The sequence below is a fragment of the Heterodontus francisci genome, chromosome 30 (genome assembly GCF_036365525.1).
Source record: "Heterodontus francisci isolate sHetFra1 chromosome 30, sHetFra1.hap1, whole genome shotgun sequence".
Taxonomy (NCBI): domain Eukaryota; kingdom Metazoa; phylum Chordata; class Chondrichthyes; order Heterodontiformes; family Heterodontidae; genus Heterodontus; species Heterodontus francisci.
In genome coordinates this window covers 14975192-14997129 of record NC_090400.1, presented here as the reverse complement: position 1 = coordinate 14997129, position 21938 = coordinate 14975192, and the positions used below count along the sequence as shown (strand labels likewise).

The window sequence follows — 21938 nt, the reverse complement described above, 5'->3', positions numbered from 1 at the left end:
TATGTCACATCAAACGATCACAGGAAACAAAAATATCAGGTGACCATCATCACACTTGAATGTGCTAAGTACTCAGTCTTTGCTAATTATATGCAAAAATTAAGAGGGATTGTTTTTCAATTACATTTTATAAATGGTACTTATTGAGCTAATCATACAGTGATGAATTTTTTCAAAGAACATGCAGACATTCTAATCAAACATTAGCCAACTCAAAGTCGCACATGAACAGCAGCCCCCTCTTCCAAGCTTATTTTTAACCAGAGTTCACAAAGATTCCTGGCAATCAGGAGACAAGTTGCAAACGATTTGTTTCAATCCAGAGTGGACAGGGGAGCATTGCAATGGGGTAATTTGAACCAGAAACTGCATTAGAGTCTTTAGCTCAAAGGTCTACATTTACCAAAGGTTCTAGTTGCCTCCTCCACAAGACAATTTCCTCATTGCTGGGTGATCAGGGAGTGCAAGAGGCTTCAGCACAGCAATGCTGAGGTCTGAGTTAATGAGCAGAATTTTCTGAGCAGCTGGATGGTGCAGTGGATTAGACATAAGCCTTTTCATCATGGAGTTCCATACCAGAGTGTTACAATGAAAGCCTGCTGGCTATTGAGGTCTGGTGTGAAACATACTTGGATAGTCTCAACACAGCTTCTAGAGAGCATGGACCAATATCATTAATCTAGTTCTAAAAAAATAGGAACACGAGTGGCCTTTCAGCCCTTCAAGCCTGCCCTGTAATTCAATCAGAGCATAGCTGATCTGTACCTCAACTCCACTTACCCACCATGGCTCCATACCCCTTGATACCCATACCAAACAGAAAAAAAATCTATCGATCTCAGTCCTGAAAGCTCCAATTGTGCCAGCACCCATAGCCTTTTGGGGGAAAAGAATTCCAGATTTCTACTACCCTGTGTGTGGGGAAAAGAAAGTAAAGCTCGACTTCCTTCTTAAATTATCCGTCTCTAATTTTAAGATTCTGCCCCATTATTCTTAATTCCCCCACTAGAGGAAATGGTTTCTCTGTATCTACCCTACCAAATCCTTTTAATACCTTAAATATCCCAATTAGGTCACCTCTTAATCTTCTATACTCAAGGTAAATACAGGCCAAGTTCATACAACTTATCCTCATAATATAACCCTATAAGCCCCTGTATCATTCTGGTGAATCAGCAATGCACCCTCTCCAAGGCCAATATGTCCATCATGTGGTGCAATGTCCAAAACTGAAGACAGTTCAGACTCCAGATGGAGTGTGACCAAAGCTTTATACAACTGAAGTATAACTTCTCCCCATTTGTAATTCAGCCCCTTTAAGATAAAGGCCAACATTCGATGAGCCTTTTTGATTGCTTTCTGTATCTACTAGCTTTATATGATTTGTGTACTTGGACTCCCAAATCTTTGCTCCTCTACAGATCCTTGGATATCTCCATTTAGAAAATGCTCTGATTGAACGATCTTGGGTCCAAAATGGATGACCTTGCCCTTGCTTACAATAAATTCCACGTGCCATAGTTTTGACCACTCACTTAATCTGTATGTCCCATTGTAACTTTCTGCTCCCGTCTGCACCATTTACTGTCACCTGCAAACTTGGATCTACAACATTCTATTTCTGCATCCCAGTCATTAATATGGTGAAAAATAGATCAGATCCCTAGGAACACCACGTGTCACATCCTGCCAACCTGAGTGCCGAACTTTTAGCTTTTTTCTGTCCCCTACCTCCCAACCAATTTCCAAACCAAGTCAAAAGGCTCCATGCAGAACCTCGGATACAACTCATGCTGGTTCTCTCAGTCAGACAGACTACAAGGTGGTCTATACTAGAAACAGAAAATATATCACACTGGTGCATTTGGAAATGCCTGACCTTGCTATCTGGCTTTAGAAAAAGTGGAGGAAAGTGTTCCATTTCCCAACACCTTGAGAAGCTCAAAATTCATTGGCAGGGAAGGAGTGAATGAGAGGAAGTATGATCTCAAAGAACAAAGAACAGTACAGCACAGGAACAGGCCATTCGGCCCTCCAAGCCTGCGCCGATCTTGATGCCTGCCTAAACTAAAACCTTCTGCATTTCCGAGGACCGTATCCCTCTATTCCCATTCTATTCATGTATTTGTCAAGATGCCTCTTAAACGTCATTATCATACCTGCTTCCACCACCTCCCCCGGCAGCAAGCTCCAGGCGCTCACCACCCTCTGTGTAAAGAATTTGCCTCGCACATCCCCTCTAAACTTTACCCCTCTCACCTTAAACCTATGTCACCCCTCCACCTCCGTCGTTCCAGTGAAAACAATCAGAGTTTATCCAACCTCTTCTCATAGCTAATGCCCTCCAGACCAGGCAACATCCTGGTAAACCTCTTCTGTACCCTCTCCAAAGCCTCCACGGCCTTCTGGTAGTGTGGCGACCAGAATTGCACGCAATATTCCAAGTGTGGCTTAACTTAAAGTTCTGTACAGCTGCAAAATGACTTGCCAATTTTTATACTCTATGCCCCGACAGATGAAGGCAAGCATGCCGTATGCCTTCTTGAACTACCTTATCCACCTGCGTTGCCACTTTCAGTGACCTGTGGACCTGTACGCCCAGATCTCTCTGCCTGTCAATATTCCTAAGGGTTCTGCCATTTACTGTATACTTCCCACCTACATTAGATCTTCCAAAATGCATTACCTCACATTTGTCCGGATTAAACTCCATCTGCCATTTCTCCGCCCAAGTCTCCAACCGATCTATAGCCTGCTGTACCCTCTGAGAACCCTCATCACTATCCGCAACTCCACCAACCTTTGTGTCGTCCGCAAACTTACTAATCAGAAACTTACTAATCTCATTAGAACATAATTCCTCTGCAGCTTTTGAGTAGCAAAAACTGCCTTCAGGTATTTGCCAGCAATAGGTTTCTGCAACATGATTACAAGTAGACACATCTTCAATTACTCATTTTGATTTCTCAGAAGTTAGCCCTGAGGTAAGAGTTTTTTGTTTGGATTCTTTTTTCAAAAAATAATCCATCTCTCTTATCAACCTTCCAACTGTAAAAAGAATGCTCCAAAAATTAAGTCACAGGGCAAAACAAGAATAAGGCAAGTGGAATGTCCCATCTTAGCTCATCTATTCAGAACACACTGTTCCCCGCCTCCATCACAGCAAACTAGGACTTTTGTCTCAGCTATCCGACCTGAAGACCATTTCAAGCATACGCAAAAATAAACTTCTGAACATCAATCTTGAATTTGTTTTACTATCAGTTTGAATCTGTCCTACAGTCATGGCTTTCCTGTACCGTTTACTATATTGTATACCATTGAAAATTTTTTATAAACATTTCAAGTTTCTCTAGTCACTCCTCACCACTCATCCCTCTAAAGGTAGGAATCAGTCTGATAGCTTTGCTCTCCAAGGCTTAAATGTATCTCGTTTCTCAGTATTCAAACCTCTAGAAGACTAGTGGAAACCTCTTTGGCTCTCTGATTACCTTGGATTGTCCTCTGCCCAGTTATGAACAGAACAGTCGAATTTTTATGCAAGGAAGACAAAGATTTCAATAATCGAAACCCTTTACCGAATGGTCAGATTCTAAATCACGAGCCACTTTTCCCCGCGACTTGTAATTAGGGTGAGTGATTTGTTATCACTCAATTTGACACTTTCACTCCTCCAGGGAAAAATTGGGAGTACTTGGGCAGCACTACACATGGCAAGTGTGGAAATTTGTGGGGATTTATCTCAAAAACATTGTTGGATGAAGCAAATGGTGAAATCTATGCATTTAGTAAGACCACATTCGAGAGTATTATGTACCATTTTAGTATTTAAAGGCAAAAATATGTACAATGTGCATTCACTAGGATATTAATAGGGATGAAGCATTTATGAAAATATATTTTTCCCCACTAAATCTAAAAAAAAGTTTAAAACGTGACCGAAAATAGTTACATTAAGTGATCGGATTATTTAAAATATTTAAAATAATCTGATCAGCAAGAGTAACGAGGGCACAAATTTAAGATCCTGAAATGAATTAAAGGAAAGTTCAGAAAATAAAATTTGCAGAGTGATTAGAATGTCGAAGATGTATATTATGTAAATTACGTTAAAAGGGGAATTAACTTGTTGCTTCAAGAGGAAATGTTGTTCCTTTGTTTGGGAAAGGTAGCAAGGATAATCCAGGAAATTACAGGCCGGTGAGCCTTACATCAGTGGTAGGGAAATTATTAGAGAGGATTCTTCAGGACAGAATTTACTCTCATTTGGAAACAAATGGACTTATTAGCGAGAGGCAGCATGGTTTTGTGAAGGGAAGGTCGTGTCTCACTAACTTGATTGAGTTTTTTGAGGAAGTGACGAAGATGATTCTTGAAGGAAGGGCAGTGGATGTTGTCTACATGGACTTCAGTAAAGCCTTTGACGAGGTCCCTTATGGCAGACTGGTACAAAAGGTGAAGTCACACGGGATCAGAGGTGAGCTAGCAAGATGGATACAGAACTGGCTCGGTCATAGAAGACAGAGGGTAGCAGTGGAAGGGTGCTTTTCTGAATGGAGAGACGTGACTAGTGGTGTTCCGCAGGGACCATTGCTGTTTGTAGTATATATAAATGATTTGGAAGAAAATGTAGCTGGTCTGATTTGTAAGTTTGCGGACGACACAAAGGTTGGTGGAGTTGCGGATAGTGATGAGGATTGTCAGAGGGTACAGCAGGATATAGATCGGTTGGAGACTTGGGCGGAGAAATGGCAGATGGAGTTTAATCCGGACAAATGTGAGGTAATGCATTTTGGAAGATCTAATACAGGTGGGAAGTATACAGTAAATGGCAGAACCCTTAGGAGTATTGACAGGCAGAGAGATCTGGGCATACAGGTCCACAGGTCACTGAAAGTGGCAATGCAGGTGGATAAGGTAGTCAAGAAGGCATACGGCATGCTTGCCTTCATCTGTCGGGGCATAGAGTATAAAAATTAGCAAGTCGTGCTGCAGCTGTACAGAACCTTAATTAGGCCACACTTGGAATATTGCTTACAATTCTGGTCGCCACACTACCAGAAGGATGTGGAGGCATTGGAGAGGGTACAGAAGAGGTTTACCAGGATGTTGCCTGGTCTGGAGGGTATTAGCTATGAGGCGAGGTTGGATAAACTCGGATTGTTTTCACTGGAACAACGGAGATGGAGGGGCGACATGATAGAGGTTTACAAAGTTATGAGCGGCACGGACAGAGTGGATAGTCAGAAGCTTTTTCCCAGGGTGGAAGAGTCAGTTACCAGGGGCAAAGTTTAGAGGGGATGTGCGAGGCAAGTTTTTTTTTACACTGAGGGTGGCGAGTGCCTGGAACTTGCTGCTGGGGGAGGTGGCGGAAGCAGGTACGATAGCAACGTTCAAGAGGCATCTTGACAAATACATGAATAGGATGGGAATAGAGGGATACGGACCCCAGAAGTGCAGAAGGTTTTAGTTTAGACAGGCATCAAGATCGGCGCAGGCTTGGAGGGCCAAATGGCCTGTTCCTGTGCTGTACTGTTCTTTGTTCTTGGTTCTCTTTGTTCTTTGAATATTAAAGCATGCAAGTTTGAGTTCATGATGTCAATTTCATCTATCTCATTTCTTGAGATAGATTCCAAAATCTGTTACCAAGGAATGTTCCAGAATAATGCAATATCTATCTTTGCTGTATTAATTCGGATCCTCCCCCGCCCTTATCTCTCAACAGTTTTAGGCTCTCTGCTTCATCTCTTGAAGATATTGACACAGTGGTTATAGTTCTATTCACAAATGCCTATACTTCACCTGAATGATTGCTATTTAACTGTCAGCCAAAACAGCAACCTTCATGCCCCTGCCTAAGTGCATGCTCTGTGTTACCCTCCCATTCCCGCAGAGAGCTAGCACAGACTTGAGGGGCCAAACAGTCTCCTGCTTTGCTGTACCCATTCTATGATTCTACAAGGATGAGGAGACTGGGAGTAATATATCCAAGTTTGTTGGCAATATAAAGATAGATGGGAAAGTAAGTTGTGAAGAAGTTACAAACAGGCTACAAAGGGATATAGACCAGTTAAGTGATTGGGCAAGAAGGTGTCTGATGGAATATACGGTGGACAAGTGCGAAATTATCCACTCTGGTTGGAAGAATGGAAAAGCAGATTTTTTTTTTTTTTTTTTTAAAGTTGAGATACCAGTAAATGTCAGTATTTCAAAGGGTGTCCTTGTACAAGAATCAGAATATCAACCTGCAGCTTCAGCAAGCAATTAGGAAGGCAAATGATATATTAGCCTTTACTGTAAGGGGTGTGCAGTACAAGAGTGAGGAGGTTTTGCTGCAATTATATAGGGCTTTGGTGAGACCCACACGTGGAGTGTTATGTACAGTTTTGGTCTCCTTACCTAAGGAAGGATATACTAAGGAAGGGTCACTAGATTGATTTCGGGGATGAGAGGGTTGTCCTATGAGGAGAGATCAAGTAAGATCAGCCTATACTCTCTGGAGTTTAGAAGAGTGAAAGGTCATTTCATTGAAACATGCAAGATAATGAGGGGGGTTGACAGGGTAGATGCTGGGATGATATTTCCATTGGCTGGAAAGTCTAGAACTAGGGGTCAGAGTCTCAGGATAAGGTGTCGGCCATTTAGGAAGTTAAAAAAAAACACTTGCATTTATATAGTGCCTTTCATGACCACTGGACGTCTCAAAGCGCTTTACAGCCAAAGAAGCACTTTTTGAAGTGTAGTCACTGTTCTAATGCAGGAAACTCCCACAAATAGCAATCTGATAATGACCAGATAAATTTTTTTTGTGATATTGATTGAGGGATAAATATAGGTCAAGACACCAGGGATAACTCCTCTGCTCTTCTTCGAAATAGTGCCATGGGATCTTTTACATCCAGCCGTGCAAGCAGATAGAGTCACAGTTTTACCTCTTGGTACCTCTGACAGTGCAGCACTCCCTCAGGACTGAGATATGAAGAAATTTCTTCATTAAGAGGGCTGTGAATCTTTGGAATTCATCTCAGAGCTGTGAATGTCCAGTCGTTGAGTACATTCAAGACAGAAGTTGATAGATCTTTGGGCACAAAGGGAATCAAGGGTATACTGGGAAAGTGGAGCGGTGTACAAGTTCAGTCACGATCTTACTAAATGGCAGAGGAGGCACAAGGGGCTGTGTGGTCCACTCTTGTTCCTATTTACATTATGTTCCAAATGAGCCAGTTCATTTTTTTTTCCAAATTTGCAATGATTGATGTTGCTTTTTGAGGCACCTCTTAGATAACTATGGTTCTGGGCAGTTTCCTCTTCCTTTTGTTTTGTTTCTGCCCTGCCCCTCACTAGCTTAAGCAGGAGACTCCAAGCTTCCTTGCCAGGACTGAGTCATCTCACTACTCAAGTGTTGCCAGGTCCTAACTTTCTCATTCAAGTCTTGGTAGATCCCAATCACCAGACCTCTCCAGCTTACTTGCAACATTTCCAAACAGCCTAATCCCTCCTAGCAACCTCTGCTGGTACCTCCCAGGACCCCTCTCTCCCAGCCTCAAGTTCTCTCTCACCTATAGATGTTACAACAGTTGAAAGGGTCTGAGCCTCCGATCCCTGTACTAACTTGTATGTTGGGCTGCTATCCTACTGCATACAAACATAAAGATAGCAACGGAATGCACCAGTAAACGGAACACAAGTCACACCAGGAGACATAGAACATAGAACAGTAAAGCACAGTACAGGCCCTTCGGCCCACTATGTTGTGCCGAACCTTTAACCTACTCTAAGATCAAACAAACTATCTACCCTTCATTCTACTATCATCCATGTACCTATCCAAGTGTCGCTTAAATGCCCCTAATGTATCTGCTTCTACTACCACCGCTGGCAGCGCATTCCACGCACCCACCACTCTCTGTGTAAAGAACCTAACTCTGACATCTCCCCAAAACCTTCCTCCAATCACCTTAAAATTATGCCCCCTGGTGATAGCCCTTTCCACCATGGGAAAAAGTCTCTGGCTATCCACTCTATCTATGCCTCTCATCATCTTGTACCCCTCTATCAAGTCACCTCTCATCCTTCTTCGCTCCAATGAGAAAAGCCCTAGCTCCCTCAACCTTTCTTCGTAGGACATGCCCTCCAGTCCAGGCAGCATCCTGGTAAATCTCCTCTGCACCCTCTCTAAAGCTTCCACATCCTTCCTATAACGAGGCGACCAAAACTGAACACAATATTCCAAGTGTGGTCGAACCAGTGCCTTATAGAGCTGCAGCATAACCTCGCGGCTCTTAAACTCAATCCCCCTGTTAATGAAAGCCAACACACCATACGCCTTCTTAACAACCCTATCAACTTGGGTGGCAACTTTGAGCGATCTATGGACATGGACCCCAAGATCCCTCTGTTCCTCCACACTACCAAGAATCCTGTCTTTAAGCCTGTATTCCACATTCAAATTTGACCTTCCAAAATGAATCACTTCACACTGTTCCAGGTTGAACTCCATCTGCCACTTCTCAGCCCAGCTCTGCATCCTGTCAATGTCCCACTGCAACCTACAACAACCTTCCACACTATCCACAACTCCAGCAACCTTTGTGTCATCGGCAAACTTGCTAACCCAGCCTTCCACTTCCTCATCCAAGTCATTTATAAAAATCACAAAGAGCAGAGGTCCCAGAACAGATCCTTGTGGAACACCACTGGTCACCGAGCTCCATGCTGAATACTTTCCATCTACTACCACCCTCTGACTTCCAAGGGCCAGCCAATTTTGTATCCAGACAGCTAACTTTCCCTGAATCCCATGCCTCCTTACATTCTGAATGAGCCTACCATGGGGAACCTCATCAAACGCCTTGCTAAAATCCATATACACCACATCCACTGCTCTTCCTTCATCAATGTGTTTTGTCACATCTTCAAAGGATTCAATAAGGCTCGTGAGGCATGACCTGCCCCTCACAAAACCATGCTGACTGTCTCTAATCAAACCATGCTTTTCCAAATAATCATAAATCCTGTCTCTCAGAATCCTCTCCAATAATTTGCCCACTACCGACGTAAGACTGACTGGTCTTATATACAGGCAAGATTTACAGAACAGGAGGACAGTAGGTTACATAAATACATACAAACCATAAAGCGAAGTGTGTAAAAGGTATAGAAAAGAGAGCAAGTATAACAAAAAATTATTTATATGGTATCTTTAATGTAGTAAAATGTCCCAAGGCACTTCACAGGATGGTTATGTAAAAAAAAACTGACACCAAGCCACATAAAGAGATACCAGGGCGACTGAACAAATACTTGGTCAAAGTGGTGGGTATTAAGAAACTTAAAGGAGAGGGAAAAGAGGCAATTCCAGAGCTTAGGACCTCACCAGTTGAAGGCACAGCCACCACCAACCCAGAGCAACTCAGCAAGGCTCCTTCAACAGCACCTTCCAAACCCACGACCTCTACCACTTAGAAGGACAAGGACAGCAGATGCACGGTAAATTATGAAAGAAACCTGGCGCAAAATATAAAAACGGATAGCAAAAGCTTCTATAAGTATATAAAAGGGAAGAGAGTAGCTAAAGTGAACGTTGGTCCCTTGGAGGATGTGACTGGGGAGTTAATAGTGGGGAACACAAAAATGGCGGAGACACTAAATCAGTATTTTGCCTCAGTTTTCACGGTGGAGGACACTAGTACCATCCCAACAGTAACAGGTAATGCAGAGGTTATAGAAAGGAGGAACTTAGAACAATCATCACGAGGGAAAAGGTACTGAGCAAACTATTGGGATTGAAGGCAGACAAATCCCCAGGGCCTGATGGCCTGCATCCTAGGGTCTTAAAGGAAGTGGTAGCAGAGATAGTGGATCCATTGGTTAGAATATTCCAAAATTCCCTGGATGCGGGAAAGGTTCCATGGATTGGAAAAATTTTAATATAACGACCTTATTCAAAAATGGAGGGAAGCAGAAAGCAGGAAACTATAGACCAGTTAGTTTAACATCTGTCGTTGGGAAATTGTTAGAATCCATTATTAAGGAAGTAATAACAGGACATTTAGAAAGTCAAAACGCAATCCATCAGAGTCAGCATGGTTTTATGAAGGGTAAATCATGTTTGACTAATTTGCGAGAGTTCTTCAAAGATGTAACAAGCAAAGTGGATAATGGGGATCCTGTAGATGTAGTATATCTGGACTCCCAGAAGGCATTTGATAAGGTGCCGCACAAAAGGTTAATACACAAGGTAAGATCACATGGGGTTAGGGACAATTTATTAGCTTGGATAGAGGATTGGCTAACCAACAGAAAACAGAGAGTCAGGATAAATGGGTCCTTTTGTGGTTGGTAAGATGTAACTAGTGGGGTGCTATAGGGTTTGGTCCTTGGGCCCCAACTATTTACAATCTATATTAATGACTTGGATGCAGGGATAGAAGGTACTATAGCCAAATTTGCAGATGACACTAAAATAGGTGGGATAGTAAGTTGCAATAAAGAAATAAGAAATTTACAAATGGATATGGATACGTTAGGTGAATGCGCCAAAATTTGGCAGATGGAGTTTAACGTGGATAAGTGTGAGATCATCCATTTTGGTCGGAAGAATAAAAAAAGCAAATTATCATCTAAATGGAGAGAAACTTCAGAGTGCTTCAGTGCAGAGGGATCTGGGTAGCCTCGTGCATGAAATCGCAGAAAACTCATATGCAGGTGCAGCAGGTAATAAGGAAGGCAAATGGAATTTTGGCATTTATTGCTAAAGGAAGAGAGTATAAAAGTAGGGAAGTATTGCTGCAACTGTACAAGGCATTAGTGAGACCACCTGCAAGGTCCCCTCCAAACCACACACCATCCTGACTTGTAACTATATCGCCATTCCTTCACTGTCATTGGGTCAAATTCCTGGAATTCCCAACCTAATAGCACTGTGGGTGTTATGATCCTACTTTTTCTTTTAAATCTGCGGTGTGTCTCTAAGACAGCAAAGGATCAGTACTGCTTTAAGAACAGGAGTTACTAAGAAAATGCATTTTGGTTGCCGTTGGATACAACCATATGGCAAGAGAACCAACCAGCTTCAAAGAATGCATCCTGGTTGCCCTGGATACAGCCACTCAGAGACTGAGGATTGAGATACAATGTTGCAATTATCTTCTGAACTGGCTTACAGTGGAGACAGACTGCTCTAACAGAAAGACCGCTGGACCAGCATGAACGGAATAGAGATCTCTGATAATTTAAACTGAAGGAAGGGAAGTTAGACCGTGACTATCTTTTATCCCTCAAAAATACTAAAGCCAAATTGATTCATTGAAAAGTGTTTGCGAGTAGTTGATCTATGGTGGTCATTGCTGGATGAACGAAGAGTTGAAGCTTCGGAAGTTGAACTTTTTTTTTTTATTCCCATCAGACAGCTGCGAAGACTTCAAGCAAACCTGGATTGTTCCACAATGGAAGATTACACTTCGGCAGGAGCATAAATCTGAATAGACTTTATTGTATTTACTTTTTAAAAAATTGTTTATATCTTAGTAGTGTTTAAGATTTTAGTTTTTCTAATTAAACCGTAAATTTGTTGACCTAAAGACACCTGGTTTGGTTCGCTTCATTCGGGGGTTAATAGATGGTTCAATTTGACTGGTTTTCTTTAATTCAGAGAGTTTAAAGTGATATGTTAGGCAATCCGTGGCGGGACGGGACTGAATCGACAGCGTGTTTCTCCCACCGCAATCAGAATCATATATTTTGATTGGGGGCTTTGTCTTGAATGGTTGGTCTTAACAGTGTACTTACACCTCAAACACTGCAGCGGTTCAAGAAGGCTGCTCACCACCATCTTCTCAAGGGCCATTAGGGTTGGACAATAAATGCTGGCCTAGCTAGCAATGCCCATAGCCCATGAACAAATAAAAAAATGGTGGAGTGATTAAAATTGGTAATGTGCAATTGGAGGAGCAATGATATCTTGAAGGTTGTCGGGCTGGAAGAGGTTAGAGAGATATGGAGGGGAGGCGCCATGGAAGGATTTGAAAACAAGGGTGAGAACTTTAATTTCTAAGCTTTGCTCAATTGGTAGCCAATGTAGGTCAGCGAGTACAGGGTGATGGGTGAACAAAACCTGGTGCGAGTTAAGATATGGGCAGCAGAGCTTTGGATGAGTTCAAGTTTATGGAGGGTGGAAGGCAGGAGGTTGGTCACAAGTATGTTGGAATAGTCAAATCTAGACGTAACAAAAGCAGGGTTTCAACAGATAAGCTGAGGCAGGGGCAGAGTGGGACGATGTTACTTTGGTGGAAATAGGAAGGATTGGTGACAGAGTGATATGTGGGGTCCAATATGACACGAGGTTGCAAACAATCTGGTTCAGTCTCAAGACAGTTGTCAGGGACAGAAAGAACCTAAACTACAGAAAGAGACATGTTTTTCTTTTTTTCCCTGTGGAGAACTCCATGGACGTCAACTAGTTCACACTGAAGACTTACCAGGAATTTTTGTTTGAACACTTACTGTGGATGGATTGTTTTGTAGTTTGGGATTTCCACTTTTTTCTTTCTGAAGACAAACCAATAGATTGCAAACCCAGCAAGAAGGGAGAATAGGAAGATGTCCAACACACTGAAGAACGATTCTTCTTCCACCACCACAGCAGTCTCAGCAGCAGTGTCTGCTGTTGTCGCCCCAAACTCCATTTCAGAAGAATCCATGCTCCTTACTGACAAGCTGCTAAAACAAGAAATAAATTATCACTTTTGGGAAAAGCTGACTTCTGCTTTTAATTTTCCCAAGCTTCCTTTACCAAAATTGTTTTCATTGCCAAAAGATTTGTGCAACATAACAATAAATGGAGGCTGTACAAAATCTAGAAGTTTTGATGATGAAAGAGTGGGGGTGGTAGGGCACAGAAGCTGGAATACAATATTTCCACTTATCAGAGAGACCAAAACTAGGGGTTATTAACACAAGATAGTCATTAAAAAAAATACAGAATTCAGGAGAAACTTCTTTACTCAAACAGTGGTTAGATTGTGGAACTTGCGATCTAATTAGTGGTTGAGGTGAACAGCATGCATGTATTTAAGGAGCCACTAGATAAGTACATGAGGGAGAAAGGAATAGAAGGATATGCTGATAGAGTTAGATGAAGTAGGGTGAGAGGAGGCTTGTGAGTAGCATGAACCATTTGGGGCAAATGGCTTACTTCTGTGCTATAGATTTTATGTAATACTCCTGAAAATGAAATGCCATCTGTGGGATTCCAGTTACAATGAATCCTGCCTATCCACCCACCTGCAATGTTTTCCCTTGTTATTTTTGATGTTCAAAATTGTAGAAGTGAAAATACCAGCATTACACTGGTAAATTTGCATCCAGGGGTTAACGTGTCTTAGCATCCTTGTGTGTTTTGGGGGTGGGGGATGGGCGTTGAACCCATGCCACAATTCAAAGCAGATTTACTTCACTAACAACTTGGCACTCCAAATAGGGAAATGACCTAACTCAAAGCCAACACAAAAAATCTTGACCATGAATAACCGTTTGAGATCCAATATTCCGAATGGTTTTAAATCCTTGAGTAAAAGCCACTCTCTTCATACAGGTTTTTATATCTTCATTGCATGGACAAAATTTAGACACTGAACTTTATGGTGCACAAGACAAAACGGTACTACTTGAATTCCCAAAACATTGCCAAATCTTGATAAATGCTATAATTTAGGAAACAACTTTGCACCTTTGAGTTGCAGCATGTTGTTGGGAGTAGTCCAGTTGCTAACTCAAATCCTACAAGGGACACAGTCACACACAAGAGGAGATGTCGCAAGACACAGTTTGGCATTAAATGGTGCATGTCATAACCTCAATACCACCCAAAATACTTTACAGCCAATGAAGTACTTTTTCTCAATGTAATGTAGGAAACGTGGCAGTCAATCTGTGCACAACAATCTTCCATAAACAGCAATATGATAATGACCAGATCATCTGTTTTAGTGATGTTATTTGAAAGATAAACATTGGCTAGGACACGGGGTTAGAACTCCCCACTCCTCTTCGAATAATCCTGAGGGATCTTTCAGGTCTACCTGGGAAGGCAAACAGAGCCTCGATTTAAAGTCTCATCCAAAAGATGGCACCTCTGACAGTGCAGCTCTCCCTCAGTGCTGCATTGGAGTGTGAGCCTGGACAATGCACTTAATCTCTGTAATGGGGTCTGATCTCATAATCTACTAACTCAGTCAACAGTGCTATCCACTGAGCCATGCCTGACACCAGATGTGAAATAAACCTCTGTCCTTCAGAAGTATGAGCACAAAAAGAGTAGCAGCTGTGGTCGAAACAATATGAATTATAAAAATATTTTTAAAAATGTAAAAAAAATTACCAGTTCAGCTGGGATGTGATCTGTCGTAAATCACTCATGAGATTCATTCTGTGGATTTTATGGTTACTGTACTGATCAGCGTACCTCAGCTTAGTGATGATCTTAAATGGACTTTCTGATTTTACATACCAGTTCAAGTACGAGACAATACAAGCGTGTTACATTTAGGAGAATTCTTAAACCAATCACCCAAAAGGTTTTCAAACCAAAATGTTTTGTCTCCAATGTAGTTTGTCTGCTTTATTCTTTACAGTAATCCCTCCTACTTCAACCTCCACCCCTTACCCTCCCCCATTCTACAAGAGTGAGCTGCACTCTTCAAAGCAAGAAAGTCAAGGTGCTCCAGTCCTCTGCAACTGTTGTTGATGTAGCTTTATACTGAGTAACAGAAGGCAGAACTTAACCTCCACTTGCTTTTCCTCCGCTTCTACAAAAATACTGTGCTGAGTCATTGCCAGATAGTCAGTATTGCAGCACCAACAGAAACTGAATACAGCCCTTAAAAGTATCCAAATCTCAGATTGGGATTCATGCTGTGGATGTTTGAACAGCAAGCTGCAGGCTAAATGCACTGGATATTTTCTGAAAATACTGAACAGTTGATATTGCTCCTTTTTCCACCAGTGGGACCTAAGCTTCAAAGATGAAGGTGAGCAAAAGGCAAAAAGTAGCTCAAATAGCTTCATCATACAGAAGGAAAAAACTTCAATAGTAATAAATAGAGCTTCTGCTCCACAGGAACTACAGAGATTAAGTTAACCCAACTCCTAAGGACTCAAATGATGGAATCATTCTGCACTATTTAAATACAATCTAAAGAAGTACAAGGAAAGAGGCAGCACAACAGGCATATGCAGTGCCAGAACACCCAGTTTACAGTCACCAAGATTAAGCTCATATCAGAGGGGAACTGAACAGTTGACAAGATTTGGGAAAACAGAAATAGAAGAAAGGTCATTCAGTCCTTTGCACCTGCTCTGGCTGATCATAATCTCAACTCCATTCACATTTCAAATGGCCCCTTTGCTTTCAACAGTTCAAGCGGACATAGAAGAATTCTGCACACTCACTGAAATTTTAGTGACAATGTTTAAGCTACAGGTCATAAAAAGCCAATTTGCTCATAAGTGGCGCAGTGGTTAGCACTGCAGCCTCACAGCTCCAACGACCCGGGTTCGCTTCTGGGTACTGCCAGTGTGGAGTTTGCAAGTTCTCCCTGTGACCACGTGGGTTTCCGCTGGGTGCTCCGGTTTCCTCCCACCACCAAAGACTTGCAGGTTGATAGGTAAATTGGCCGTTGTAAATTGCCCCTAGTGTAGGTAGGTGGTAGGAGAATTGAGGGAAGGTGGGGATGTGGTAGGGAATATGGGATTAATGAAGGATTAGTATCAGTGGGTGGTTGATGGTTGGCATGGACTCGGTGGGCCAAAGGGCCTGTTTCAGTGCTGTATCTCTCTGTGACTCGAAGGTTCATTATTGGAGTCTATATACATTGAAAATATATTCCAGATGATCAACATTTTTCCCCTCAGATCTAAACCTCTATGTTCCTCTATAACTCGGACCACATACTTCAATGATTTAGCAGATAATAGATTCATTGTGCCTAGTGTCATTTTTATTTTTTGCTGCCAGACTTCTTCGTTTCCCACTTCTATTTGGAGGAAATGATTCATGCTGCCGTCAAGTTTCAGATGCAAAAGGCCACAAAAAGTGCTATCCAAGTCTTCCTATAAATCTAATATACAAGGCAAAAACTTGTACTCCCAACTATGCCAAAGTATCAATCACTTATTTTTTCCACCAGTTCCACATGTGACCAGCTTCAACAATTACACTTCAAAACAACCCTGGCTAAAACGTAGTTCAAAGAGTCACGCGAGTTATTCATCATTTCACAATCTGAACTTCATCAGCAATTTCAACACACACCAGCACGGTACTCTGACACAGCACTTCATGTGGGCTTTAGTCACCCAAGCTCTTCCTACACAAGATTAGAAATCAACTGGCTAATTGACATTGTAGGATTTTATACTCCTCTTGTTCAAGAACTAATCTGGAGATGGAACACCTTGATTTTCCTTTTTTAGATATCTCTTTACTACAGAAAGGAAAATGAACCAATTACACAATCGCATTCTAGACACATGCTGCACAAGGAATTTGGACATGTTATCACAAGATCCTAAACAAATTTGGCACTGTGCAATCTTTGTGATTTTTTTTTTAAATGAGAGTAAAGGTGAATCCCTTAATGATTAAAGTCCCTGCTTTTACTCAGATATCGGAGGAAGGCTAAGGAATCCAGGGAAACCTATGCTATTTCGAGTTATACAGTGCAATTACTGTAAAGACATATCCGAATCGCGTCTCAAATAGGCAGAGAGGAAATGGGACGAACCAAGAAGGGAGCGATTAGGAAGGGTGACCATAAGCTTGGTCAGAGAGGATTTAAAGAAGTAGATAAGTATCTATGAATTGAGGTCAGGAAAGGTTTTTCCAGGGGGCGGGGGGGGGGGGGGGGGGGTGGGTTGAACAGTTTAAAAAATCTGCCTTTGTGAAAAAAAAAGTGCTAAATGTAAACCAGCTAGCTTGATATTGACAGATGAAGCTGACCATTTGAAATTTTAAAACCCATGCATTTAGTAAGGGACAGGCCTTCGAGGTAAATCAACTCGATGGGCATGCAAAACAAGGACACAAATATGAAATGTGCCAAATGAACAACCAGAAGAATACATTCCTTAACCATTTAACATTTCATGGAAAAATGGATGGAATTCTAGTATTGAATCTCTAAAATAAACAAAAATCCTAGAATCCCAAGCAATTAAAAAAACAGAATCTGACTTATTGAGTTACCATAAAAGAGTGGCCTTGATTGCAAGCCTCACTTCCAGACACCAGGGGGTGACTTCAGCAATACGAAGCTACCAAGGATCAAATCAAGCTTCGGCTATCAGGTAATGTCAAGCATGAATGTGCCACCAAGTAAAGTGAATTCAAATAGGAGACTGGCTTTCCCTGCTGGAGTCTCAGCATACTATTTCCCAGATTACCATGTTAGCTGGCTGCAGACAGTACTCAAATTACTTTTTTTGCTCTCTTACTGCAATTCAATGAGGTGGGGGGGGGGGGGGGGATTGTGGGGAGAAACGGGCGAAAGGCAGATGTCTCAATCAAGGCCAGAACTGAATTCTTGCTTCAACCCGGATCAGGTTTGCAGTTCCAGTTAATTTGCTCAGATATTTAATATACATTTGTGTGAAGTCTTTTAATTTATAATTTTAACTGAGTAGAAAGGACTAATCGACACCAATAATTGTTAGATAACTGCAACTGTGTCATTTGGATATATAAAATACTAGATAGTCTTCCTCTTGTAACGTTGCTTAAATATTGGCAGCTTCAGCTTATCTTTAACTACTGTTAAGGGTGAGATTTATCATCTCAAAATCAGCCATATACCCAAGGGGCCAATAAAACAGACTCAGCAAAGATGATAACCTGTGTCCATCTAACAGGTCACCCAATAACTCCAAGATAAACACCTATCAGAAATTATTTGGGAGAGATGGTCTTACACTGGGAAGAATGGGCATTAGTTAGTTACAGTATAAAAGCAGTTGGTGCAAAACCCCATTACAGGATTTACAACTCTGGGCAGCCTCTTTCTGTGGGTTTGTGTGTACAGCCTGCCTCCCCCAACTTCACAGAAGCGCAGGTAACAAAAACATAGCTGCCATTCAAATCTTTAAAAGTGTTGCAAAAATGTGAATTTATCATAAATATATCACTCTTGGACTGGTTAGAGCGATTTCTGCTGTTGGGTTCCATTTCCCTCTAACTGGAAAACATTAATCCCCACATACAAGTGTTCTCTTCCTTCAATAGGATTAACAGTACAGAAACAGACAGACATTCAGCCTAGTGTTTATGTCCCACCCAAGCATCCTACTTCATCTAACCCTGTCGCATAACCTTTTATTCCCTTCTCACTCATACTTACCCAGCTTCCCCTCAAATGGAGCTATGCAACATGATAGAAACTACAAACTCCGACAATAAATCAGACACCCCTTTACTGTAGAGTTGCAACCAATGGCAAGAGTGCTCTCTGAAGTGACGTGCGATGCATCTGGTCCAGTGGCAGTATGTTGTCAGTAAAATCCTCCTCAGCAAGCAGCTCCAGTGACAGAGCCCCATCTGTACCCCCAGGCTGCTGCATCAGGTCTACCACCTCCGTGCTGGCTGCAGCTCACCAGCACCGGCCTACAGTGAATTGTTTCACTCAAAGCGACTTTCTCCAATATCAAGGGAACTGGATACTAGAACGACAAGTTGCAAGTATGACTGTCAGAACTCTGCATGTGCATTTGTTCCACTGTTACTGAATTCAGTCCTCTTTACAGATTCATTGTACTTAATGTTTCACCTTGTAAGGTGTTTTAATGACAACCACGAGTTTGATAAATCTACATGCCAAATTATAAATATTGCAAAACTTTCTTTCACAATGCCATAGATATCTGAAATATAGCGTGCATTATGTGTTTATCCACCAGCCCTGCCCATTCACCCACTGATTTAAAAATCTTGCATAACCAACTCAGAAGTATATCGGTATGACAACCTTTTCACTTTCAACACTCACTCCACTTTAATCTGAGTAGTTCCAAAGTACAAGAGTCTTCACAAGTATTATGAACAGCTCATAATGAAGTATACACGGTAACTAACCCACAGGATCCAGAAGAGAAGTAGACCCTGTAAGGATATGGTATCCAAATTCTTGGCCACCAGTCCCCTACTTTCATTCAGTTGGTCACACATATCACATGCACTGACATCTAACAGGTCAGTTATTGTTTAATATATTGTTTATGTTGATTAGAAGTGTAAACTGACAGTCCTGTGAACTTTAACATTAAAATGCAATTGGTATTTGGTGCTAATAGAGGATGTTCAGGCAGTTTCATTACTCTGGCCTTAGTGCTCACATTATAACAATAACTTTAGATCAAAATGCACACCAGGGTCCAGACTCTGAAGGTCAGAATTCCGAAGAATGGGACTGGCCAGAACATATCATATCCAATTGCAGTCAGTATACTCAGAGAAGATGGAGAGACAGTGAAAGCAGTGTAGCTTTATGAAGAGAAGCCATGGGAAGACGATTGACCAACATCTACAATCCTTTGTGCTCGGTATGATTCCAGTCGATGGAGCGTTTTCCCCCAATTCCCAACAACTTCAATTTTACTAGGGCTCCTTGATGCCACACTCGGTCACATGCTGCCTTGATGTCAAGGGCAGCCACATTCACCTCACCTGGCCATGTTTTGATCAAGCTGTAATGAATGGTGGAACCCAGACTGGGCATCGATGAGCAGGTTATTGCTGAGTAAGTGCCACTTGATAAGCACTGTCAATAATACCTTGCATCACTTTGCTGATGATTGAGAATTTACTGATGGGCAGTAATGGGTTGGATTGGATTTGTCCTGCTTTTTGCAGATAGGACACACCTGGACAATTTTCCACTTTGTCAGTAGCAGTACTGAAACAGTTTGGCTAGAGACATGCGTAGTCCTGTAGCACAAGTCTTCAGCACTGCAGTAGGAATGTCATCAGGATCCACAGCCTTTGCTGTATCCAGGGAGCTCAGCCATTTCTTGATACCTCGTGGAGTGAATTGAACGGGAAGATTAGCTTGTGATGGTGGCGACTTTAGGAGGAAGCAGAGATGGGTCATCCACTTGGTAACTCTGGCTGAAAATGGTTGCAAACCCTTCAGCCTTGGCTTTTGCATTCACATGATGGGGTCTGCCATCACTGAGGATGGGAATGCTCACAGAGCCACCTCCCATTAGTTGTTTAACGGTCCACCATCTTCATGGCTGGATGTGACAGGATTGCAGAGCTTTGATCTGAACTATTGGTTGTGGGATCGCTTAGCTCTGTCTATAGTATGCTGCTTCCACTGTTTAGAATGCATGCAATCTTATGCTGTAGCTTTACTGGGTTGGCATCTAACTTTTACAATTTACAATTCTGCTGCTGCTGAGGGCCCACAGCACCTCATGGATGCTCAGTTTGAGCTGCTAGATCTGTTCTGAATCTATCCCATTTAGCACTGTGGTAGTCAACACTCTCTCTAAGCTGTCACCGAGTGTAGCCATGCAGCAGTCCAGAATTTACTGAGCAGGGGACAAGCAGACTGCACACAAGAAACATTCCCTTTAAGATGTGATGACAAGGTTAAGTAAGTTTTTCCCTCACGTTGGTCCTCTCACCACCTGCCGCACTTGTGACAGAAACCCTTAATTCTTTCAAGGGAAGAACCAAAATTTGGAAGTGGAAGAGAACAGTAGGGTCAGTTTTATAAAAGCAAAATACTGCAGATGCTGGAAATCTGAAATAAAAACAAAGTGGTGGAAATAGTTCCGAAGAAGGGTCACTGACCCGAAACGTTAACTCTGCTTCTCTTTCCACAGATGCTGCCAGACCTGCTGAGTGAATCCAGCATTTCTTGTTTTTGTTGTGGTGGAAATACTCAGCAGGTCAGGCAGCATCTGTGGACAGAGAAGCAGAGCTAACGTTTCAGGTCTGTGACCTTTCGTCAGAACTGCTGAAAGATCACTGACCCGAACCGTTAACTGTTTCGCTCGCCACAGGATCAGTTTTATATTACTTTAGCTAAGAGTTGGCACAAACATAATGGGTCAAATGGCTTCCTTCTATGCAGCAAATAAAGTAATAGAAAACAGAACAAGGAAATTCTGCTCTGGCTCTTTTCAGAGCATTGCCACATGTATATAAGAGAATACATCTGCCTCAACAAGAGGCAGATCCCTCTGCCAGATCTACCTCTCCAACAATTGCTATTAACAATAACAGGGTGCAATTGGCGAGCTGGACAACTCACCTATTAAAACTACAATGCTTGTGTTGGCAGATTTCAGTTAGCATAACTCCAATAATGCAGATCATCTCCAAAATCACCTCAAAGAACAAGTAGTTACGACAACAAGGCAGAGTGAAAAGTGCTGCACTCAAAGTCACTCCACGGACAGATAGCATTACAGTCTGCAACTGACATCGACATTCACTTACTAAATCTTACGCTCAACCTTCTACTGGGAGATGGCCTATAGTTTGAAAGGCAGAAACAGGGAATTGAAAAAGAAAAAAATAAATGAGACGACGACAAAAAAATGCATTACAGAAAGTGAAAACCAAAGGGAGAGTTTTTTTTCATTCATTCATGGGATTTGGGCGTCGCCGGCTATGCCAGCATTTATTGCCCATCCCTAATTACCCTTGAGAACGTGGTGGTGAGCTGCCTTCTTGAAACACTGCAGTCAATAAAACCAGCAATGGCTTTCAAGATGGCTCCAGGGCTGGCAGCTCCTTACTGAGCTAGAGTCATAGAGTTTTACAGCACAGAAACAGGCCCTTCGGCCGAACGCGCCTGCACCGACCATCAAGCCCTGTCCAATCTAATCCCATTTTCCAGCAATTGGTCCGTAGCCTTGTATGCTATGGCGTTTCA

The 21938-nt window shown here is 42.1% G+C and overlaps 1 protein-coding gene across 9 annotated transcripts in view; it reads right to left on the bottom strand.

Annotated features, from left to right (window-relative positions):
• The window catches only part of LOC137346590 (NADPH--cytochrome P450 reductase-like), a 105219-nt gene that overhangs the window by 68858 nt on the left and 14423 nt on the right, over window positions 1–21938 (bottom strand). For 6 of the 9 annotated variants that reach the window (XM_068010109.1, XM_068010113.1, XM_068010110.1 and 3 more), the window contains one exon: window positions 12505–12720. In XM_068010109.1, the coding sequence (XP_067866210.1) occupies window positions 12505–12701 (197 nt within the window). In that variant the 5' untranslated portion in view covers window positions 12702–12720. The remainder of the gene's footprint in view (window positions 1–12504; window positions 12721–21938) is intronic. The other 3 variants (XM_068010112.1, XM_068010114.1, XM_068010116.1) reach the window with 1 other exon arrangement.